This window comes from Ctenopharyngodon idella, chromosome 3, assembly GCF_019924925.1.
Source record: "Ctenopharyngodon idella isolate HZGC_01 chromosome 3, HZGC01, whole genome shotgun sequence".
NCBI classification, from domain to species: Eukaryota; Metazoa; Chordata; class Actinopteri; order Cypriniformes; family Xenocyprididae; genus Ctenopharyngodon; species Ctenopharyngodon idella.
This window is the reverse complement of record NC_067222.1, coordinates 44873686-44899731: the sequence shown is the minus strand read 5'-3', so window position 1 is coordinate 44899731 and position 26046 is coordinate 44873686. Positions and strand designations below refer to the sequence as shown.

At 39.7% G+C, this 26046-nt stretch overlaps 1 protein-coding gene across 1 annotated transcript; it reads right to left on the bottom strand.

Moving 5' to 3' along the window:
* Positions 1–278: 278 nt before the first annotated feature.
* LOC127509658 (splicing factor U2AF 65 kDa subunit-like) lies at positions 279–26046 on the bottom strand. The gene is made up of 11 exons (XM_051888535.1): positions 25770–26046; positions 18507–18681; positions 18207–18310; positions 16232–16383; positions 15855–15971; positions 13329–13467; positions 12659–12738; positions 5916–6038; positions 4606–4692; positions 4203–4445; positions 279–3450 (listed from the first exon to the last, which is right to left on the bottom strand). The coding sequence occupies exons 1-11, from the start codon at positions 25816–25818 to the stop codon at positions 3319–3321; spliced, it is 1401 nt and encodes a 466-aa protein (XP_051744495.1). The 5' UTR covers positions 25819–26046; the 3' UTR covers positions 279–3318.

Sequence of the window (26046 nt, the reverse complement as noted above, 5' to 3'; positions counted from 1 at the left end):
AACTGACCAATCCTTCGTCGACTGTCACATTATCAGGCGTTAGCTCTTTCTATGGAAGCCCTGTGTGAACGAGCACGCACTCACTGTTGTATTGTTTCAATATTTGTATTGAATAATATTTGTTGTGCAGCAGTTCCAGTTTGTGAATGTAATTAGCTGAGCAGCGTTTCAAGAGTGCTGATATTTAGTCTAACAGCACTGGGATATTTCACTGTTTGTTTGAGTATGTGAGTGGAGCAGATTACAAACATCCTGCAAGGACAACAGAGAGACAGCACTAAAGATCATGTCATTTATTGAAGGCAAGGCATCACTAGCCATAGAAACCGAGCTATTTAAGCACATTTTAGCTAGTGAAATGATGGTTGGTTGTTGTGTGTCTCTATTTGTACAAGTCATCATCTGAATGAGAAATAAGAGTGAAAACCGCTGTCGGATCATCTTTCCACAGCAGATACTCTAAGTATTTCTGTCAGGGCTTTTGCTTTCATCACGATAGGGAGAAACATGCTGTTTTCTTGTCAAATGTTATCTGTTCTGACATCTTTGAAGAAATTTCAGCCTTTTTGCAGTTTGCCAATAAGAGCAAATACATTCTGACATGAGCAGCTGTCCAGAGCAGCCCATGTTGTTTTGAAGAATTTTGAAACATGATAGAAAATCTCATCCATCAATCTTGAAGGATATACTGTACAAAGAATCACATTTATACACTTTACAGCATTAACATACTGTATCTATTAGCAGTATTTCAAAGCTACCAATTTATGAGTGAATTTCGTAAAACCTGTCAAGAACACATCCGGCACATATGTCCACCCAAAAATAAACAAAAGAAATACATTATTTTTTGCCTATTTTTGACATTTTGACATTATTTTCATTATAATGGCACATTTTCTCATTACCGTAATGCAAAAAAAACTAAATCTCAGTATAATGTGGAAAGAAAAATATATAATATAATATAATATGTCATGGAAACATTTGTTGACTTAAATATTTGATTACATTTTTTTTTGCTTTTAAGTTAAAAAACAAAAAACAAAAATAGAGTAACATGAATATGCTGTCACTGGTATGAAGCAGAAGCTTTCAGTCATTTTCTATGTTAAAGAGCATGTAATGCATCTGAGTTCAGTCTGTTGATGTTTGTAGTGTTTAGTGTTGTTCAAAGTTCAGAACACTGGCTAGAATTTTGTCTCAGGTTAATACAAAGACACACAAAACAATCTCTAGTCTGAGAATTAAGTTCTATTCTGATATTCTTTGTTCTAACTATAGGCACAACATGACAAGTGTCAAGTGATATTTCTGTCCTCACAAAGCCTCAAAATCCCAGTCAATCCCAGTCAATTTCAACAAATTTGATGTTTTCAAATGCAGCTATTTGAAGCAGGAGTTTGGACCAATGAGATTTCACTTTGGGCGGGGCCAACTAAATGTTCTGTCATACAAAGCTGCTGATGAAGACTGCAGGACAAAAACTCAGGTTTATGTTCACACATACAGTGATTTCATCAGGTCATCGAGTGGCAGTATATTTGGTCATTCCCACTGAGTGCTAAATTGATAATCATTTCTTTTAGAAGGGTATATAAATGTATATGGTAAAAGTTATACATAGGCTATAATTGCATAACGCATAAAGTGCATAATGCATCATATCATAAAGAAGATTAATGTTTGCATGAATAAAACTCACTCAATACTTCAACAATTACTGCCAGTTTTTCATTATATTTTTAATTATTTCCCTGCATCATACATAGACAAATCATGCACTCTCACAAAAAAAGGTACAAAACTTGGGCGGTTCCATTTCAAAAGGTACTAATCTGCTCCCTTAAGGGGTAAATAAAGTACAAAGCTGTACCTTTTGAAAGGGTACTGCCCCAGTGACAGCTTTTGTACCTTTTTTGTGAGAGTGTGTAGAACAGTGAAATAGCTCATTTCCTCTATCTCACAGGAGACAAATCACATGTGCTCTAATAACTTCACTCCTTATTGTAGTCATCTGCATAAAACTAAACCTTTCTGGACACGCCCACATCACATCACGTTGCCAGTTGCCCGCTTGCTTCTGGAAATTGCCAATTCTTGTTGAAAATGAGTGACTTCTGGTCAAGGTAAATCACTGTAAGTGTAAACTTCCCTTAAAGGATTAGTTCCCTTTAAAATGAAAATTACCCCAAGATTTACTCACCCTCAAGCCATCCTAGGTGTATGACTTTATTCTTTCAGACGAATAAAATCAGAGATATTTTAATAATCACCCTCATGCTCCTAAGCTTTATATTGGCAGTGAACAGAAACCACCTGTTTGAAACTCAAGAAAGTGCATCCATTCATCATAAACGTACTCCACACAGCTCCAGGGGGTTAATAAAGGCCTTCTGAAGCGAAGCGATGCATTTTGTCTAAGAAAAACATCCATATTTAACAAGTTATAAAGTAAAATATCTAGCTTCCGCCAGACGGCCTTCTATATTCAACTTACTTTTCCATAAGTTGAATACAGAAAGCGTAGGCCATAGTGTAAGCTTTTTTATTTTGGCCGATTTTTGCCTTTTATTATGATAGAGTAGTATAGAGTGGACAGGAAGCAAGGTGGGAGAGAGAGAGAGGGACGGGATTGGGAAAGGTCCGCGAGCCGGGACTCGAACTTGGGTTGCTCGAAGCGCAACGGCGCTATATGCCGGCGTGCTGCCCACGAGGCTATTGGCGCCAACGTAGTGTAAGCATTTTGAACTGCGAGAGGCGATACACTTTCTTCATAAGTTGAATACAGAAGGCAGTCTGGTGGAAGCTAGATATTTCACTTCATAACTTGTTAACTATGATTTTTTTTTTTTTTACACAAATGCATCGCTTCGCTTCAGAAGGCCTTTATTAACCCCCCGGAGCCGTGTGGAATATGTTTATGATGGATGGACGTGGATGGAGACACTTTCTTCAGCTTCATACTCGTTGCTCCCGTTCACTGCCATTATAAAGCTCGGATGCGTCAGGATATTTATTAATATTTCTCCGATTGTTTTCTTCAGAAAGAAGAAAGTCATACACACCTAGGATGGCTTGAGGGTGAGTAAATCTTGGGGTAATTTTCATTTGAAATTGAACTAATCCTTTAACATGGAAGAGATCGCTTGACACTGTACTAGACTAAATTTTTCCTACATGGCTACTCAGATCTATTTTTTTTCAATAAGGAAAAGAAATTGAGAAGTGAAAGTAGAAGAAAAGTGTAAAACTACATACAGCTCATTAAAACTTTACACTCAGATGGTGCAAACGGCTCGTTCTCTCTCTCTGCCCTCAGAACTCATGTCTGTGATACATGTCTGGATCGTAGTATTTTGTGACCACCACACGGTTAGCAAACTTGCGTCCCGTCAGTGCTTGCATGGCCTTCTGGCATTCTGCAGCAGAAACATACTCCACAAAAATCTGCAAAACAGAGAAACTACCACTATAAGCCAAGCTTTAAAGTATTAATAAGTATTGAATATTGAGAAGTATTAAGACAGCTCTATTTTAGCGCCACTGAGATAGTATTATAGTTTTCATTACTATTTTGAGTAGCTGATGCAGTGATAATCTCTTTGCTAACTAACATGCATGTATGCTTTTGTTTGCTAGCAGAGATTTGCGTTAAATTAATGTTTCTAGTTTTGATCATTTATCTTCATTCAAGTTAACTTAATTTAAGGAAATATTCTTTTTTTAGTGCACTCAAATGAAATAAGTTCACAGTACTAATATACTCACATTTCTACCAAAGTACAAATATTATTTTTTAAACTTAAATGGCAATTTAAGAGCCAATAAGTTACTGTAAATTTTACAGTCAATTTTTTGTGTAGTTTTTATTTTTTTAATGTTAACGTTAAAAAACGTTTTAATTTTTAAAGCAAGTAATGTTAAGTTTTTAGTTTTTAATGTTAAGTAATGTAATTTTGTTGTGTTTTTTGTAATTTTTATTAGTTTTTTGTTGTTTGTTGTTGTTGTTGAGGCTATGCAGCCTCAGTAATAAATAATATAAATAAATAAAATTAAAATGTTATTTCTCGAATCCAATTCAAATCCTACCATAGTAAAGGTTTGGTTGGGGAATACTTATTATGTGAATGGACACATCCTCAACGGCCTTTGTTTTCAGTTTATTTCCTACTCTTGAAGTGTAATATGGCACTCGTCACCTTCCCACAGCCTGGCACCTCCACGCCATCCACAGGCCTTGGGATCTCGATAGAGCGCACAGTGCCATACTTGCAGCACTCCTCACGGATGTCCTCCAGGATCTCCTCATAATCCTCGTCGTCCAGCAGCTCCTCTGGCATGACCATGTTCAGCAGACATAGCACCTCTGTCGGCAGGCCGGAGTTCTGCACCCTCTGCAACCCCGGGACCTGGAGCGTGACTGGCGTTTCTACAACAGCAGTCTGCATGCAGAGAAAACATGATGCCAGACTGGACCTCTGACACAACTGCTTGAAGTTGGCCATATAAGTAAACAGCTATGTATTATTCATGAATGTCTTATTTTTGTGCCATAACAGTGACAGGAGCTGTAGCGTTGAAGTGTTAAGGGCTGGAACTTACAGGATTGGCATTCTTGGCGCCCACACTTGCCCTCTGGACGATGAGCTTTTTATCGCCAAGCTGCATGCCATGTAATCCAGCTACTGCCTGAACAAAACAGAACCACTATCTTGAGTGAATCTCACAAAAATATTTATAGGTCACTTTTCACTCATCGAGATATTATTTTCAAAGTTAAGAACATTTTCCTCAGAATTCTCATTTCTGTAATGGATCTGAAAGTTTTACTTGTAGTTTTACTTTACCCGTAACAAAAAAGATACACACATATGAGCCAAAACATTATAACCACCTGCGTAATATGCAGTTAGTTCTCCACATGCTGCCAAAACAGAGCCGACCCACCGAGTCATGGATTCTACAGGAGCCTTGAAGGTGTCCTGTGGTCTGTGGCACCAAGATGTTAGCACCAGGTCCTTCAAGTCCTGTAGGTTGTGAGGTGGAGCCACCTTGGATCAAACTTGTTGGTCCAGCACATCGCACAGATGCTCAACTGGATTGAGATCTGGGGAATTTGGAGGCCAGGGCAACACCTTGAACTCTTCATCATGTTCCACAAATCATTCCTAAGTGATGTGTGCAGTGTGGCAGGGAGCATGATCCTGCTGAAAGAGGTCACTTCCACAAGGGAACACCAATGACATGATATGAAACACTCATTTGCCCATTTCAGGCGCTTTCGGAGATGGACAGGGGTCATCATTGGCACTCTGATTGGTCTGCGGCTACGCAGCCCCATACGCAAGAGAGAGCAATGTACTGTGTGATGTGCCACATTCCTCCCAGAACCACCATTAAAATTTTGTGTGACTTTGTGCCACAGTAGACCTTCTTTTGGCTTGCACCAGATGGGAAAGCCTTCGTTGCCCTTGTGCATCGATGAGCCTTGGGCGCCCAACACCCTGTCGCCAGTTTGTGGTTTGTCCCTCCTGAGACCTTACCTTACCTTACCTTACCTAAAGGTAAGGCTCTTGTCAAAGTCGCTCAGATATTAATTCCTACCAATTTCTCTTCCAACATGTTGATTGCGAGAACTGATTGTCTGCTTACCATCTAATCTACCCAAATCTTAATATGTGGCCTTGTTTGGAGATGATCAACGATATTCACTTCACCTGTGACTGGTCATAAAGTTTTGGCTCATCAGTGTAGAGTCCTGAAGCAAATAATTAGCAAAATATGCTTGACATGTTTTATGAGATTTAAAATTTTTATGAGATTTTCATGTTTTATGAGATTTTAGTTTACATGATAAATGTAAACTAAGATGATTTTATGATCCTTTGATACATAAATCTGAACTGACTGACCTGGTCAGTTGCGCTGATATCCACATATTCACAGAAAGCATATCCTTTGGACAGTGATGTGGCACTGTCTTTCACAAGGTTGAAGGCTTTGAGAGGACCAAATGATGTCAGGAGCTCTTTAACCTGCACAACAGTCGAGGACGCACAGGTATGTGAACACAACAGCAGCTGCAGCTCAAATCCTATCCATATCCTGTCCATTGAACCCAGGATGGGGGTGTACAAGATGGCAGGTCCAATAGAGCGCAACAGTGGCTTCTGGAAGTTAAAATCTCATTCACTTTCTCCAAAGAGAAATAGAGATTTTTTAAAAAAAAACAATAATGTAGCAATTCAGTGTGATTTCAAAAAACTGTAGCTGAATTCAGTGAAGACCGACAGTATACTCATCAGATCACCAATCAGACAAGTGGCTTGAATGGAAACAAAAATCACAGTAAAAGAGCTCAGCAGTGACTGCCTGCTCCCATGAGGCATAACAAATGATAGGATCAGTCTCCCTTACTTAAATATCTGAATATTTTGAGAAAAAAAAAACTCAAATCCATTATATTTTATACTTAATAAATAACACAAGTATCATGATTACATGATTCAAAATGCTTCATGGTTTGAACAGTTCATTCCCTCATAAAGACTTTATTTACACAGTCTTATACTTTTGTACTCACTTTAAGGTTTCAAAGGTTGTAATCAGGGTCAGAAATTAACAGGGGCTTGGGGCAAAGAATGACACCAAAAAAAATAAATGATGTAGCATCTGGACCAATCAGACACACAATTATTCATTATATTTAATGAATAATCCAGAAACTCACTCTCTCAAAGTTCTCTGAACCCATCCCCCTAAACTGCAACTGGCATCCCAAATGAAGCTTAACACACAGACAGAACTAGGTGTTCTGTTACAGGACACAAGAAAACTGATAAGAACTTTTTTATGACCGTCAGGAATTTGTGACTCTGACTTCATTCTTTCTGAGAAGGACAAATAAACCTTCTTAATATATAACCGCATGTAAAAGTGTATCCAATTTTCCCCTCTCATGATTTTCCTTTTATAGGGTTTATTCTATGTATTAATTCTCTCTTTTGAACTATTTTGGTATTAATGTTTCAGAGTTGCAAATTTATAGTTAACTAAAATCACATGGGTAGCATGTTTGGTATTGATAGACTCCAACTTTCGTTTCCTATTTGGTAATTTATGTTACAGGTTACTAACTCTGTGACACATTAGTATTATAAGAATCTAGAAGGCTCCTCTCTCATCCAATCCAATGTCTTATGCTAATATCTTGCTACAGAACAAAGACTTGTAAAAGTTTCCCCCCGAAGGGAAAAACTACTTATTGGCTCAGTCACCTTAAGAGAGTGTGGCATCTTCACGCTTTAAAATCACTGATCACTAGATCACAGGGTTCTTCTCTTTTTTTTTTTTTTTTTTACTGAAAAATGCTGATGTGAAGATGATGCTGTAGGCCTACTAGAAGCTTCTAAGGAACCCCGAGCTTGTACCAGGTTTCAGCCTAGACCTTCCATTCACCAAAGATCCTCTGAATCCAACTGGTTCTCTTTCATCAAGACATTATCAGCAAAGATTCAACTGGAGCCTCCACAAATTGCATCAGGACAGTTTTAATTCAAATAGGTGAGTCATGCAAGTATCGAACTTAGTCTCATTATTTGATACATTGAGTATCCTTACCCCTTTTAAAGAAGGGCCTGTTAAAACTAAACTGATGGTTTGCTCAAGGCTGTTGATCTGCTAAAACAATGCTGTAACTTTTTCTGGTTTCTGATCCTGTTTGCCTTTCGTGTACGACCCTCTGCTGCCTGCCTTTGGACTGTGTATTGTTTCCTGACCTGTGAGTGTTATCTGCCTGTCCTGACTACTGCCTGTATCCTGACCACGATTCTGCCTATCCCTGCTGTCCCTGTTTGCCCCTGCTTTGACCCTGCCTGTACGACCACGCTCTTTTATAATAAAGCTTGCAAATGGATCTCTGCCTGAGTCCTGCTTCGTTACAATGAAACTGTTGTTTAAATATATTTATGCCACTTTTATGCAGCATTAAACCTTCTGTGTAATTAAACATAAATGCCATGTCAGACGCAGCTTCTGTTCTGCATTTGCAGTTTAAAGATGACCTTTGTTGATGTTGATTAAAAAAAATTTGGTAACAGTCTTTTACTGATTTTTTTTTTTTTTTAACTGGTTAAATTAACATATTTGACATAAAAGGCAATACAGATACATTTAATAAGGTATTGAAGGTAAAAAAAAATTGTCTCTGGAAAACACTTCCAGGGGGCAAAATATTGGCCCTTAATGAAAAAGTTAATTTCTGACCCTGGCTGTAATGTTGTGATTGATCACAGAGCTGGTTTGTTTCTTTCATTACTATTATTAAAGAATTTGTTTAAATCCCTCTGGAGAAATGAATAGAAAATATACTTCTGAAACCAAGGCCACTGAAAAGGTAAGCTGTTGCGCTCTATTCCTGCAATACATCGACACACCATGACACATGTTCGTAACATGAGAAAACATAATTATCTTGATGTTCCCTTCTTTTTCTGAATGCAGAAGGGTAAGATTCTAATGGTCTTCACTCCAGCACTTTTCAATATTACAATAATTATCATCACTTTGATTTGTGCTATCCATTTATTCAATGTAAGTACAGTTGTGTTTCTGAGTCTAAAGGGGCGGTTACACTACACTTTTCATTCCACTGATTTCCAAAGGTTTTGCATTTTAAAGCATTCCAAACTCGAATTTGTATAACATGAAGGTCAGCATGTAACCTTTAGTTGAACTAAAAGAACACAAACATTAACAGCTATGCAGTACTAGAGTCGATTACATATTTTTACATTTTGTATTGTAAAAATGTAAAAAGAGTGTGACGTCATATGTCGTTCCTTGCAGTGTCCCAAGAATTTGTACATGGTCAAAGCCTAGTGTGAGCGCCCCTTAAAACTGTGCCCTCCTGATTTAGACAATTTTTTTAAAACAGCCACATACAAAAGTGCCCCTATTATGCTAATTTAGGTTCCTCATTTTGTTTTCAAGTCTCCTACAATAGGTTTACATGCATCCAAGGTAAAAAAAATAAAATAAACACTTTAATTTTTTATAATATACATTGCAGCATCTCTTTCTCACAGTGTCTGAAATTGTAATTGGACTACTGTGCTCTGATTGGTCAGATGGCCCATCTGTTGTGATTGGTCTGCTCTGCTCTGATTGGTGAGATGGCCCATCTGTTGTGATTGGTCTGCTCTGCTCTGATTGGTCAGATGGCCCAGTCTGTTGTGATTGGTCTACTCTGCTAGGTTCGAGTAGGAAGACTGGAATTACCGATGACTCATTTCAGGCAGTTTATATTCGGTTTGTTCTTTTGGAAGACAATAACTCCATTTATCCTGCAATTTGATCTTTGAAACCTTGCAGAACTTTTACATTCACAAACAGCTGCATTACGCAATACATTAAAGATAATATCCGAAAAAGCATAATAGGGGCACTTTAAAATAATATAAGAAAGGTGCATAGGAAGGTCCTTTCTTTGCATGCAATAGTAAAACATAATTTTTTAACAAAATTTCTGAAAAGATTTTTTTTCTTCCAAATTTCAAATCATTCAGACTAGTTAAAATGAGCCCTACAGCAGACATGAAGTGGTCCAACATCAGTGTGAGTCACTTCCCCTTTTGTTTTATATTCACATTGCAGCACTGAATTTGCTTCAACCTTTCCAAACATTTCACAGTCACAGTCCTCCAAAAGCCCAACCCGATTACCCAAAGACCCTTTAGTGATGTTCGCGCTCCGAGAGAGTGAAGGAAGAGAGAGGACAGCGAGGGGAGGGTCCCTGCTGACAGGAGGTGTATCCGTGTGAGGAACGGAATGTCTTACTTGCCTTGTGTTACATGTTGGCATGGCAGCAGTAGATCAGAACTACTGAACAAATTATGAGCGCAGACTTAACGATCTTACGGGCCCCTAGCTGGGGGACAAAGTGGGGGAACAAAAAATGAAAGAGCTGTGAGTTTCAAAGCAGTAACAGTGACTGCAAGAAAGAAAATATATGAGAATATGAATGAAATGAATACCAGGGTACATTCAGCTCCAATTGATTAAGTTAGTTAGTTAGCTACATTCAAATTAGATCAATGAGGTGCACCATTACCCAAACCCCCTCGGTAGTGTCTGCAATAGAAACAACAAACTTTTGCAGTGCACTTATGAAATATGCTGTGCGACTTCTATCTTTACTCCACCTTCACCTGCACGTGTAACTGCAAAATTTGCTAAATTATGGATCCTATCAAAAGTCTAATCAGCTACTTTCACACTGCAGCTGAATGGGGCCAAAAATCCCTCTCATGTGACACAGATCTGTTTTATTGGTTGACAGTGTGAAGGGCTAAAATATATGTAAACATATTCAGTTACAATTTTGTTTGCATCAGTGTGAACAGTCAAGTCGGAATTCATGCGATTATTTCAATTTTAGCTAATACATCACGCGGACATAATTATACTTTATTATTAGTTAAATATTACATATTAAATATTATCATTATATTCTTATTTCATGAGCATTTTTCTGCATTGTCAGCCATGGGCGGATTGGCCGGACCATTTTTTTTAATGTGGGCCGGTCAGTTTTTTATATACAAATAGTTTTTACAGGCCGACAGCGCATAGGACGGGTTTTTATTGCTGGCACGATTTCACTATTGTTATAATAATATTAATAATAATAAATGTTAAGAAATGGCTGGCCCAGTCGGCAACGACTGGCCCGGTCCCGAGATGGGCCGACCGCCCCGCCCCCTTTAGTTGCTGTTGCTATGTATATCCAACAAGCCATGGCGCTCTCACGCCACACATCATGCTCTCTCAGAGTGAAAAATACATTGGAGCAAAAAGGACACTGACAATGCGTCGACAGACAAGAGAAATTTAAATAATAAATACCGTTTTGTGGCTCTTTAGTGTGTCTTGACAGATTGCTGTAGCGCCTCAGTTCAAGCAGCCCGTGACACTACACATTTTTCAAATTCAAGTCCACAACGTTAATCTAACTGCTTTGTCGGACATAAATGTGGATACAGGCGTTATGATTGGTTAGATCGCCTGTCAATCAAACTTAACGTCAAGCACATCATCAGAGAGAGAGCGCAACACGAGCAAATTGTCAGTAAAAGTTAGAAAAAAAAGGAAAGGCAGTGCAGAAAATGTTCGAGAAAGCAGAGAAAGCAAAAAAAGGCTCTTAAGTTCGACACTCCCAACCGCCTAAGATTAAACAAACTCTTTTCAAAGGGTTTAAATTCAGCTGCTGCAGCGGAGGACAGTGCTGTAGAGGTAAGAAAAAAACAGAAAATACAGCTAGCTCAAGTCATTTTCATGCAATTCACGCTACTTTGCTCCAGTGTTTTTTTGTTTGTTTTGTTTTGGTATTAAACAGTTGTAAGCATAGCATACAACCCCCGTATATTTTAATATGTCACTGCTTCGTGACAATTGGTTACAAGTTAGCTAGACTGTTTCTGAATTACATGATTGAAATATCAGCAGATAAGATAGGATTTAGGTAGGATTTAGGATTTTAGTACAGACTGCTGTGTGCTACTTGCAATATAGTCAAAAACACGTCAAAAACGTATAGCAACCCAAGTGAAAAAATATACTTAAAGTGCTCTATTTTCGCGCACTAATTTTGTACTTAATAGATTGTACTTAATTTTGTCCCAGTCCACCCCTGTTGTCAGCCATAAAAATACATGGTAAAAGTGGTGAAATTTGGCACAGTGGTTGGGGAACATAGCCACCAATCGCTCTTTTCACGGGTCAGAAGTTTGGGTCAAATAATCAAACACGTCAATTAAATTAAATCATATTTCAGTGTTAATTGTATTTGATATTTTATATTTGATAATATTTTGAATTAGCTTGTACTTTTATTTTTTCAGGTTTCATTTTAAGTTTAGTTAAGTTTTTAGTAATTTTATTTTGTGTTTTTGTGATTTTTTTATATATTTATTTCCAGTTTTCGTTTTAGTGATTTTAGGATTTTGACTTAAACTTTTATTTCAGTTAGTTGCCATGGCTGTTGCCTTTCTAATTTTCATTTAAGTTTTTAAAGTTAATTTTCAGTCAAGTTTATATGTTAATATTTATATTTTATTTTATTTTATTTCAGCTTTATTTCAGTTAATGACATTTAATAGTTTAATTTTTATTTTTAGTTAACATAAACAACATGGGCCAAAGTGAATGAAGGATGGAACTTTGGAATAAAGTTATAGAAGTTTTTTTTTTTTTTTTTTTAAATATAGTCTGCAATTTGGAATGGATTTGAGCAGAAAATTTAAAATGTGCACATTTGCTTGCAGTGTGAACGTAGCCTAAATGTCAACATGTATCCATTTCACTCTTTCAATGTGGTCTTAACATTTAAAAATGAAAAATGAACAACCATTTAGATTAAAAGTGTCATGGCTGATGATGAGTTTGTTACACTAGAGGGATTTCAGCTATAGGCTTTCTGTATGTCAGTAAAGTAATATGTACTATTTCCACACATAAAAAGTGGATATATTCTGACAAACACAACTTTGAATGGGCAGTAAGAAAATAGGTTACTCTTTGCTAGTGTACACAACCAACTGACCATAGGTCCAAATAACTGATTCATTCATGGACTAGTTTAAAGTTTAAAGTTTACCTGATCATCATTGAGATAATTTGGTAGACCTCCAATGAAGAGTTTATGAGGGGAGTCCGGTACAACTGTGGAAACAACACCTAAAAACAAATACATCAAATAAATAAACATGTGCTTTATTAAGCATGTCAAATTGTTGTGTTCAAGGCAGTTTTCTATATCTTCAAAATAATGATCTCAAGCTTTAAAACTCAACCAATTGTGTGGCCTTCTGACTCAACCAATGGCAACAGTTTGGGGCATGTCATAAAAGAGGTAACCCCACCGCAAACTGACGGCATTAGTTGAGCCAATATCCAATCCAGAAAAAAAAAAAAAAAAAAGCATTGCAATAGTGTTTTATGTTGCCAGTGGTGCATAATTTGCAGACTTTGGGGCAGATTTACTAACAGTTTGCGCCATCGCAAACCCTCGTAAACTGTCATTTAAAAACTACTGTCAGGATTTTCCCTTGTAGATTGCATTGGTCATTATGGAAATGAGATACTGCATCTGTGTTCTTTAAATTGCCAGTTGTCAGTAGATCATCTGCATTGCGGTCTCACGCTAATTTGCCCTGTTTAGCAAATCTGACCCTTAATCTTTAAAAGCACTGTAGAAAGTTGTACAGTGTTTAACAGTCTGCTGATCTAAAACACATCAAAAAGTAAAACACGACAAAAGTCTTGACCTGGAACATGAAAAGCAGGCTGCTCAGAGATACCGGGCAGAGGGCGGTAGTCATGTGGACGTCTGATCTTCAGCGACTGTCCTTGAAAGATAATGCCATCAAATGCCATGGCTTGAGTGGTTTCATCCACTGATCGAAACTGGTGAATATAGACAGTCTGCTTCAGTCAAGAATAGCTCATAGTAGCCCAGTATCATTAAATGGAAATGTTTTCCTGTGCATCACAGAAACGTCTCTCAGGGTGTGTTGTGTTCACACTTGTGGTTCGGTTTTCCTGGTTTGTTTAGTTCAGACCAGAAAAGAAAATGATACATTTAGTCCTGGTTCGCTTAGCGCTCACACTGTCAGTTTTAACACCAAACCTAAAGATACAAAAACAAAACAAAAAAACGTATATTTTGTGTATTTTATGATGCATATTTTGCAACGGAACATACCAAACATCCAAAACAATGCTGAATGATGGGCTGAATGCGCTCATTGTAGGTGTGTACATATACTGTTTTGCAGCTGTGAACTCAAGAAAAGCTTATAAAATGTGTAAAGTAGTCAAATCAGCGGCAGGAATTTCTCCGTCACACACACAAACAAAGTCAACACCTGTAATGAACTTTAATGGATAGCATAGTGCCATAGCGCCTATGACGAGAAGAACCATGGGTGCTTCTCATTTCTTATTCAGGGTTTCTGCAGGTTTCATCAAATCTAATTTAATGCTTTTTAATGCCAATTTTTAATTTTTAATGCCATATATATATATATGTCCCTAAATGTCGATAAAATGACGTCATGCGGCAATTAGTTTGCTTCTCTGGTGCTACCCTTTTTGCTCACATATTTTAATACAGCCAAATTCCCAATAAAATTGTTTCATCTATATATTTTTCTGTTTTTGTTGTCAGACTATATGAAATGGTGACTGAAACACGGCCCATTAAGACTACATACAGGGCTCGACATTAAGCCTTGTCATTCACTTTTACGAGTAAAACAGTTGCTTGTCCGGAAAAAAAAAAAAAATACAATTCATGTAAAATGTATGATTCATCCTAAATTTTAAATTCTTAAATTCGATCAATAAATTTATTTGGAATAAGACACTAAGGGCTGTTACCAATCAAATTAAATCATTTACAAATTCACAAAAAAAAAAAAATACAACTGCATTAAATGTTATGGGATTGTAAGAAATGTTGGGGGAAATGATACTTTTAAAAATTAAACTAAACCACCAGTAGGTGGCGTCAAGAAACCATCTTAATAAGTGAGTCATTCATTCAAACGATTCATTCCGATGGCTGATTCATTAAAGAATGAGGCAGTTGTTTATGAATGGGTCATTGAATCTTTGACTCAAAATGCTTCAAATTGCTGAATCATTCAGTAACGAAAACAAGGCTGAGACTGCGTCTCGATGAACATTCTATCCATCCTAAATAGTATGTAACATTATTAATATTCAATACTATTTAGGGCAGGATAGGGTGGATAGTATGCACATTGGGATGCAGGGTGAGTGTTGTTACGCTATGGTTCTGCTGTGATCTTTATTTGAAACTATTTTTGCTGCTAAAATAGAACAAAAACAGTCAATGTTCCTTCTAAAATGTAAGTGACTTAATATTAACTATTTGTTAACTGAACTGTTGTATGAAATCAGTGTCACGTTTTTAATCGTGATGGTAGCCTGTTTAGGAAAACAGCATTCTTGATCGTGTGATATTGCTTAACTGTATCAAGTTATAAAAACTCCACATTTTGAATTTACAGCAGTATGTTTAACTGAGATTCTTTTTGTGTGTGCTTCGCTCATGTTTCCATTTCTCCTCGAGATGGTGCGCGAGCCTCAACAGCGCAACCTTGTTATCGTCAGTAGCCTACATTATACAGCCTATCATTATCCACTATCGAACGCCACTTAAACTAAATGTAATAAAATCATTCACGTTTTTTTTTTTTTTTTGTATTGACCAGCGCTAAATCCTGATTTATAATCGAGACGTTGTCTAACAAAATCACAATATGTACACGTAAAATGATGGTGCTCACCAGGGTTTGGATGGCAGTGTTCACACTTATTCAAATGAACCACTCTAACAGAGCAATCGCTCCAGAGTTCGTTTAAATCAAACCAAACCTTCCAAGTGTGAACACACCCTCATTGGCTCATTGGCACTTTGAACCTCATTCAAATTTTGATAGAGATATAAATTATATAGATTTCGTAAAGCTTTGGTTGTCTTTCGATGTTATCATGTGTTTGCAAAATGCACAATATTAAAATGTCTAGAACAACAATATGGAAAGATATTTCCTATGGCCAATGGATTAGATTTTTTTTCTGGCTAAGCAAATTTACAATGGATGCAAACAACACTTTTAATTAAAACTTTTAATTATGGACTCCTATGGACCAATTTGCACTGGAAATTCATGCAACTGCAATCCTTTGGCTGGTATGCATTTAAACAGGTGCAGTCTATTTTTGTCTGAAAAGATAACTGAGTGAAATCTGTATTGTCTCACCTCTAAGAAAGCAAAGTTCTTGTCCTGGTTGATTTGCACTGCGAGCACAGGATTGCTGGGAGCTTGAGACAGTCCTGCAAGTCTCATCTGGGTATTGAAAAATTCAGCCATGGACTCCTGAGAGACAAAGATAATAGCAGGACTTTCCTAAAGAAATGTCTTTCTTTATCAAAGTAAGTATATAGAGGAACACTTGACAACTCTTTACATCAAGACAAATTTTGAGTACAGAATGGCAAACAAAGAGTGTTTGTTATTATATCTCTCATTTCTTGCATAACTTTCAAATGAAACGGCTGATTTATCATTGCACAATAGGATGAGAACTGAACTGTACAAACAACATGTTCTGAGGGACACTATTCTGGGACACTTACCTCAGTGACACCGAAGGGGATGTTGCCAACATACAGGCGTCGCGCTTGCCTGGTCATCTGGCTGCCAACGATGGGCACTTGTGTGGGTGCGACTGCCAAACCAGCATTAGTGGATGTAGCCAGTAGAGCAATGCTGGGGATCTGCCCAGCAGCTACATTACAACACAACAAATTAAAGAACAGTTCAGCCAGAAATCTTTCATTTGAAAACACTGTATACTGTAAAACCCCAAACCTTTACATTTTTTCAGTTAAATGAATAAGAGTTGAGTGTTTCACACTAAATAATAACCTCATATGAGTTTGTAACAACTACTACAAAAACTGTTAATCTATCAGCTAATCTAACAGCTTTAATGTGGCACATCTAAACATTTATAGTTTGAGTTTTATAATGTTTTTAATTCAAAAACATATGCTGCAACCTATGGAAGCTTGTTTCTGCCATGGAATAAAAATTTACAAAAGGTCATTGCGACTTTTTGTCTCACAATTCTGACTTTTTGAACCATTTTGAGACCATTTCAGCATAGTGAACTCTATGCTCTGGTTCAAGAGACCAGTTTGAGATGATTTGAGCCTTGTGACATGGTGCGTTATCCTGCTGGAAGTAGACATCAGAAGATGGTACACTGTGGTCATAAAGGGATGGACATAGTCAGCAATACTCAGGTAGGCTGTGGCGTTTAATCGATGCTCAGCTGGTACTAAGAGGCCCAGAGTGTGCTAAGAAAATATCCTTCACTCCTTTACACCAGCAGCAGTCTAAACCATACAAGGCAGGATGGATCCAAGCTTTCACGTTGTTTACGCCAAACTCTGACCATCTGAATGTAGCAGCAGAAATCGAGACTCATCAGACCAGGCAACATTTTTCCAATCTTCTGTTGTCCAATTTTGGTGTCCCGTGTGAATTGTAGCATCAGTTTCCTCTCCTCAGCTGACAGGAGTGTCACCAGTGTGTTTATCTGCTTTAAGGTTGGATGTGTTGTGTGTTCAGAGATGCTCTTCTGCAGACCTCTGTTGTAATGAGTGGTTATTTGAGTTACTGTTGCCTTTTTATCAGCTCGAAACAGTCTGGTCATTCTCCTCTGATCTCTGGCATCAACAAGGCATTTTCGCCCACAGAACTGCTGCTCACTGGATATTTTCTCTTTTTCAGACCATCCTCTGTAAACCCTAGAGATGGTTGTGTGTGAAAATCCCAGTAGATCAGCGGTTTCTGAAATACTCAGACCAGCCCGTCTGCCACCAACAATCACGCCATGTTCAAACTTACTGTAACTCACCTTTCTTCTCCATTACGATGCTCAGTTTGAACTTCAGCAGATCGTCTTGACCATTCATGTACATGAATTCGGGGAATAGTAAGGACAGTAAGGACTCTGGCTTACTACACATTGGGACAATGCATCCAGCGATGCGACGTATCAATACTGGTATTTATGAACAATAGCAGAACTGATATCTTTTTGACATTACTTGTAATGTTATTTAAAGTACATCATGATAAATAATTTGTTTTAAACATATGTTTTAAAACTTTTAGATTGCTTGAGAAATATTTTTTTACAGTTCTGTATCAACTCTGGCATTCTTTACCAAAAATTCTATTAAAAAATCTAGCAGAACAGTTTTTTATTAGACTATATAATATAATATAATATAATATAATATAAAATGAAAAACTGAAGCAAGTAGACTGAGGCCTATTAAATATTTATAAGAAATGTGGATCGGTGAATTCTTTATAGTAATTTACACAACCCTTGAAACACGCACAAACACACAAAAAACATCTATTTTAACGAAGGTATTTTAAGTATGAAGTGTAATTGTAAATGTCTTTCTCCACACATTTTGCACCTGGATTTAATTTCCTCCGTGTGTGCGACATCAGAAGTGCACAGCAGCATATGGGAATAGTGATCATGGCATTTACTGTTACTGTGATCTTTGATTACTCATACCGCACCTTGCATGGCTTTGTACTGCATTGGAGTGATGTGCTCAAAGCCTGATGGGGGAACATCCCAATACTTGCACATCTTTTTCTTCCTTGTTCGACGTGGAGAATAGCTGAGGAAAAAAAAAAAAAAATCAAACTTAATTACCTATGCCAACTATGTTGTAATGTCAACTTAGAATATATCACTGCTTTTATGAGTTTTACAGGCAACAAACAACAGAAACAGTAAGGGTGCAAGAATAAACAAGTCTTGTGTTAGTTCTGATGGACAGTGACAGGCTGGTGTTGTGTGGCGTCTGCAGTCACCTGTGTTTCTTATGATCCCTGGAGCTGCTCCTGTGGTCTCGGCTCTTCCGGTCTCGACTACGGCTGCGCTTCCCTCGGCTGCGACTGCTTCTGTCTTTGCTCCAGCTGCGCCGTTTCTTGCTGCGACCAGGAGAGCTACTGCGACTCCTTCTCTTATGCCTCTCCCTCTCTCTCTCTGAACGAATAATGTTACATAGTGAAGAAAATATCATAACTTTAAAAGTGAAAATATAATCCAAAATATTTCTGTTTAGTTTCTAAGCAGAAGCCAGAGGACTACTGTTTCTGAACTCCCTGAAACGCCTCCATTGTAGTCTGGAATTTTTTCCCAGAAATGAACACGTTACAATATCCCTTATTTAAATAATTCCCGCCCAAGGGATATGAAAAATAAAGAAGCAGGGCCTGGATGAGATTGTCGAAACTCACGGTTATAGTAAGGGGTGGAACATTTCCCAAACACACTCAAAGCACTTTGCCAATCACAACACACTGGTCCAGCCAACCAATCAGAGCACGCTCTGCTTTTCAGAAAGAGGGGCTTCATAAAGACAGGAACTAAACCATGGCTGTGTTCAAAATTGTCCCCCTATACCCTTAAATAGGGCACTATTTGAGGGGACAGCCATTTGTAGTGGTGTCCAAAACCATAGTGGACGTTATTGAGTGCACTCAATCAATCCCACAATGTACCGTAATAACGAGTGTACAACTGATGTACACACAAATGCCAGAAAATACCCATAATGCACCATAAAAGTCATGCCGAATGAATTCCCGCATCTGACCAGAAGATGGCTCCCGCTGCAGAATCATCCATCCATTTCCAAACCACTGGTCCAATGTGGCTACAGCGTAATATTATACAGGTATAAATTCCTTTTTTATTGATTATTAAATTGTTTAATTAAGGTTTATACATAGTTTCCATGACAGAGGAATTTCATTACTACTGGAGCTGCCAGTTTGCTAAGTTTCAAAAGATTATTAAACACACAGCAAGCACAAACTATGCAAAAATTTGCACTCAGTGTCTGAATTTACTCACACATTTTCATTCACTCCTTTAAGTGGACTATATTAGTGACTAATGTAGGAAAGAGTGAAGTAGGGAATAGTGAATGAGGGTATAGAGGGCAATTTCAAACACAGCCTGAGCGTTACTGACAGACTGGGAAGAGAGGAGCTGCAACAATGTCAAATATGGAGAATACTGTAATGTCTGAAGAACGACAGACAAGGGAGGCTTCATTCTAACCTTTTAATCGGAATGCAGAACAACTGCAACACAAGCGCATCAGACTAACTAACTCTCTAAATGCTTCTCTTCCGGGCTCATTAACTTCCTGCCTAACCCTAGAACTGCAGGAGCAAAATAAAACAGCAATTTCAAAAACAATTATAAAGATTCTGTGCACTACACTACCCTCCCCTTAAGAGACAACTGTCCCAGTGTCCATAAAAGAACTCAGTAGTGCATAGTAACTTCCAGTTGCAACAACTTTAGTCCTTCATCAGTTCTTATATTCAAGCAGCGTCACAGACGAAGTCTTGTAAGGATCTTGGTTTTCTCCGTTGTCGCTGTGGTCATCCTTCCCCCACTGTAGCAGGTGGGCTAGCCGGGGAATACACTGCGTATGGCATTGCGCTTGTCTGCAGTGTCTCCTCTTCTGGATTCTCTTCCGAACGCTCCATGACCATGGGCTGATACGGAGCAAGACGATCGCGATGGAGCACTACCATTCGCCGTCGTCGCCCTCCCATCTTGACCCGGTACACAACATCAGAAATCTTGGCCAGCACTTCACATGGGCCATGCCAGTAAAGCTTCAGAGAGTAGCCCTTTTTCCTTTTTGAGGAGTAAACCCAAACCCTGTCACCAGAAGCGAAGTCTCTGTCATTACTGTGGCATCATAAGCCCGCTTCTGTCTGGCTGATGCAGCTCCCTGCTGGTCCCAGGCTCCCTCGTGCACTACATGGAGTCTGTTCAGAAGCTTTTGCAAATACTCCAACCCCAGCCCCCCGGGGATCTCTGGTTCAGGTGGGGAGCCAAAGACCAATTCCACCGGTGTTCGTAGTTCTCGGCCAAACATGAGCGTAGCTGGCGTGCAACCCGTAGATTCTTGAACTGCTGTTTAGTAGGCCCAAAGAACCAGGGGTATGTGCCGGTCCCAGTCGCATTGGTGCTCGCTGGTTAGGATGGCTAGCTGGGTGGTCAGAGTACGATTGAAGCATTTCACCAATCCATCGCTTTGTGGATGAAGGGGAGTTGTGTGTGTCTTGCGTATCCCCAAGAGTCGGCACAAGCAACTTCCATGCTTCCATTCCGGCCCGGTGCTGCACTTTGAAATCATAGTCCTCGAAAATCTCCAGCCACCGAGCCACCTGACCCTCAGGGTTTCGGAAACTTTACAGCCAGGTGATGGATGCATGGTCTGTCCGCAGCCGGAACTTCTTCCCATACAGGTAGGGCCGGAAGTGCCGGAGTGCCAGCACCACTGCTAGTAGCTCTCGGTGGGTAACGCAGTAGTTTCTCTTTGCCTTCTTCAGAGCCTGGCTGAAGTATGCAACAACATGTTCTCCATCATCATCTTCCTAGGATAACACTGCGCCAACACCAACATTACTGGTGTCAGTGTTGATGAGAAACGGCCGGTCTGGATCAGGGTATGCTAACACTGAAGCCTTGGTCAGTACTTCACGTAAGTGGTTGAAGGCGGCCTCACACACCTCATTCCAGATGAAGGGTCGGCCCTTTTTCGTTAGCTGGTGCAACAGGCAGGCGATGGTGGAGAAGTTCTGGGCAAAGCGTTGGCAGTATGATGCCAATCCCAGGAAGCTCCATAGCTCTGCAATGTTCTTTGAGATAGGCCACTTCTTCACTGCTGCTACTTTTGCCGGGTCAGTGGCGACTCCTGCAGCACTAACCACATGCCCCAGGAAAGTTGTTTTTTACCATAGTAGATGGCATTTCTTTGGATTGAGTCGTAACCCAGCTTGGCGGATAGCAGCGAAGACCACTTGGAGGTGTTGCAGTGCCCCCGCAAAGTCTGGTGCAGGCAGCAACAGGTCATCTAGATACACCACGCAACAGCGGCGAGAGACACCAGCCAGGACCTGCTCCATCAACCGGGAGAAGGTGGCTGGAGCATTACAGAGGCCAAAGTACAGCGGGGGCTGCCTACGGGCTGTTGGACGGCTCAATTACTCCTGCTTTTTCCATCTCCTGGATCTTTTGTTCTGTTGCGGTCTGTTTGGCCAGCGCTAACCGGTGGGGTTGTAGCCGGATGGGCGGAGCTTCGCCGGTATTGATGTCGTGCTGTACTAGCCCCGTTCGTCCGCAGTCCTTGTCTCGTGCTGCAAAGACATCCTGGTTACGGTCAAGTACTTCCCGTAACTGTCGACGCTGGCTGGGGGTAAGTCTTTCACTGCACCGTTGCCACAGCTCCTCTATGGCCTGTACAGTCTCTTTTGACAGGGAGGGCACTGGAGCGGTGCTAACATCGACAGGGGTAGCTTTCCATAGGGGTGCTTGCTTATTCTGCCCAGCTGCTTCCCCTCCCGCTTGGCCTAAGGGCACATCAACTGTCCTTTGCCCTTTCTGTAGGGGAACGACTTTGTGACCAATCTGAAGGTAAACTCCAGCCACATTTATACAGGCCCCACTCAGTGTCAAAAAGTCTAGTCCCATAATACAAGCATCTTCTATGTCTGCCAGCCAAAACTCATGGACGAAAACACCCGTGCCCACTGTCACCTGTAGGCGCTTTCCTTCTTTTGAGGGCTGCCCGCTCCCCAGTTACAGTTCTCATCTGCATCGCAGTAGCTGACCACCCAGTTGGCGTCGACCTTTCTGTTCCAGGCAGGATTCCTGGACGAACAATGGAAATGGTGGACCCCGTGTCAATGAGGGCCCTGCAAGCATAGCCATTTAGAACACAAAACACATAAAAACCCTGGGTGTGGCTCACTAGTGAATATTTCCCATGGAGGGGTGTAGACTATGGTGGGAGCGGCCATCCCTCCGCCCGACCGCTCTCTTCTAGTTTTCTGAAAAAGCAGGCTTGCGGCACAATCACGGGCCACATGTCCCACTTCCCCGCAACGCTAACATGGGTCACCTCGTGTAGAACGCCCTCGCCGGTTCATGGGCCATTCTCTGCTCTCGTCTTGTTGCATATAATCACCCATACGTCATATCCCTTCAGCATTGTCGACGTCAGTATGCTCGGCCTGGCGAACTCGGGCAGGAGGGTGGTAAAATGGGGCCGCTGCTCGTGTCGTCATAAATACAGACTCCGGTCGCTCAGCCTCTGCCAATGCTTGAGCCAGTGTTCATGGGGCAGATAAGTGAACATGCTGTCGCAGCTTCTCCGGAAGCAGGGCTTGCAGGAATGCGTGGAGAGCCAGCTCCTCCTGGCCAGCTGCGGCACATTGCGGGTACCCTCGCCGCACATAGAACTGCACGTCCGCGGCCAAAGCACCCAAACTCTCCCCTTCTTTCCTCCATCTACCAGCTAGCTGTTCCTGTCTTTGCTCTGCTGTCTGCCGCACCCCAAACCGCTGTTCAAGCGCCTCCGTAAGAGTTTCGTAGTCTCTCTGCTCTGCTGGTGTGAGATCAAGCAGCACTTGTAATGCTGGCCCTTCCAGCGCCAATGCCAGCTGAGCCGCTGAATCCTCCTTACTCCACCCAGCACGCCAGGCTGCCAGCTGTACTTGTGCAAAATAGGGCTCGGGTGGCACAGATCCGTCATACCTGGGCAGCTTAACATGGACCCGCGCTGAGCTACACTCGACCGTGTTCACCTCCCTTCCAGGCAGAATTTCCATTGCTGCACCCAGAATTCCAGTTATGGGAGGATGGCACTTTCTCAACAATTCAAAACCAGCATATTCACTCTCACCAGCTGAAGCAATGTCCTCATTTTGGCTCACTTCCAATTCGCATGGATCTCGTGCTATTGCCTCTAAAGAGTCCATTGAGCCGTCATGGAAATGATCGCGGCACTCTCGCGGGTGGGAAGTTTGTGCACTGGCCCCAGCCTCTTCTCTCTCTCTCAGCGCAGGTGTCCGCATTGCGGCAGGCGCTGTGTTTTTCCCGCCGCGGCTTCGCACATCGTCTCGCATCTCATCCATGAGACTGCTCAGATTGCGCAGGACGCGTTCTAATTCGCGTTCCGACATCCCACTTCTGACACCAGTGTAATGTCTGAAGAACGACAGACAAGGGAGGCTTCGTTCTGAACTTTTAATCGGAACGCAGAACAACTGCAACACAAGCGCATCAGACTAACTCTCTAACTGCTTCTCTTCCGGGCTCATTAACTTCCTGCCTAACCCTAGAACTGCAGGTACAAAATAAAACAGCAATTTCAAAAACAATTATAAAGATTCTGTGTGCTACAATATAATGTGTTTTTTGAACATTAAAGCAGGAAAACTTGTTCTAGTAGATCCCAAAAACAAAACCAAGACTTTGTAAAAGAGCATAATAGGTCCTGTTTCATGTGTAGCTATGCAGTTGTTCTTGATGATACTAGTTCAAATCAAAAGAAACCTCAAGTAAGATAATCTGTTGTCTAGATATGGCTCGAGGTCTATGGGATTTTTCACTTGTTGTATGCTTGCCTTTATACACAAAACTGAGATGGTTTGATAATATGTTGTTATTACATTACTATTACTTACGAATTTTGCATTTGTTTCCATCTGTCAAACCACACACATTTTATAACAAGAACACACCGATTTAATAGGAATTGCAGAAGGAATCTGTTTTGTCTATATATTTGTAAGGCCCACCTTCATTATATTTGACTGGAAACAGCTCAGTATCATGTGCATATGCCATATCAGACAAAGCCAAAACAGAGTTAAAATGGTAATTATTACTTCTAAGATATGCTGTTCATTAAACGCTACATTTGGTATTACGTCAATAATGGCATTGAATAGGTTTGGACTTGTTCTTCTCCCCCAATTCACAGGGCAATGATGACACCAGAATATAAATATTCATAATTCACTTAGCTAGAAATGTTTTAAATATAGTATTTTATTAAATAATGCGTTTTATTTATTTTTTTATTTATTAATAATAATAACATGGAATCTCAAATGAGTGACCTTCTGGGTTTGCCATTAATGTGACATTAACATATCTGATGCTAACTGTAAATGTTCATTTCGAGTGAACTATATACATGATACATATTGTTGCATCTTTTTATAATGATATATTGTGAGACAGAATATTGTTACACCCCTATAAGCCATTATAAACAACTCCTAGAGATGAAACTGTAATAACTGGATAGTTATGAGCACACATTCGAGTATGATTGTATGTATGTATGATTATTAACCCATATGTATGATCGAGTATGATTCGAGTATGTATGATTATTAACCCAGTCTTACCATTACAGTGCTTATTTGTTAGGACTGTAATGATGTACTTAATATATACTGAAGACTTAATATATATTATGAAGACTAAGAATTATGACAATTTTGTGAAATGTTAGATGATGTTGATAGTTTTGATTCTCTGTGGAGTATCGCTCTATTGTGATGGTATGACAATTGTTGATACTTTTTTCCCCCTTTTTATTCAAGCATTTAATAAAAATAAATAAATAAATAAAAAAACGAGAAATAAAAAAGTTTTGATTCTCTACACCTGTGGTTCTCTTGCTGGTTTGGAGGAGAACTGACTTCAGACAGGCTCCAAAAATCACCAAAACACCAGTTGATTATTAATAGGGACTGAGCAAAAATGATCAGTTAATGAAGAAAAAAAAACGATTCTGTAGCATTTGAACACAGATAACACTTGCTTTGATATTTTATCTATGCATGAAATTCACATATTTATATTTTATTCATGACTTTTGTGTTCAAAAGTGTCCAAATACTTTTGGGGCCACTCTATAGGCTTGGAATCTGTGTAAAATATTATAAATAAATGCTGTATAATTATACAAATACATTCTCCAATTTTGTTACATGTGTAGAAATGCAACAGTACATTTAGTTGCATGTGTGATTAACAGATGGCATTTGAAAAATTGTATATTGCAACTAAATATAAATAGTTACTGTAATTTCTTTTGTGTTCATTAAATGTCTATATTAGCACAGCAGCCTGGTGACAGATGCTATCATTTATTCATCATTCATCATCACAGTCGTTGTTTATGTTCATGAGGGATATGTTTCACAGCACACTGGTCATGAACACTGCAGATGTCTTTACTGTACCTTGTCGATTCTCGTTCAGCTGTTTCTCGAACTCCTCGAAATCAGACATGATCAGATCTGACGGATCAGGCGCTCATATGAGTCTCAGCTGATAAACACAGGCGCTGCACTGAGCATGAACACTATAGCGCTTCCGCTCTCTCATCTGATAACGGTGACGCAGTGTCACCATGTGCTGAAAACGTTTGTTTAGGAAATCAGTCTTATTTGATAAGAGACAGGAAAGCTTCACTTCACTGCAGGTCTGACGAGTGGGCGTGTCTAATCACTGTGGGCG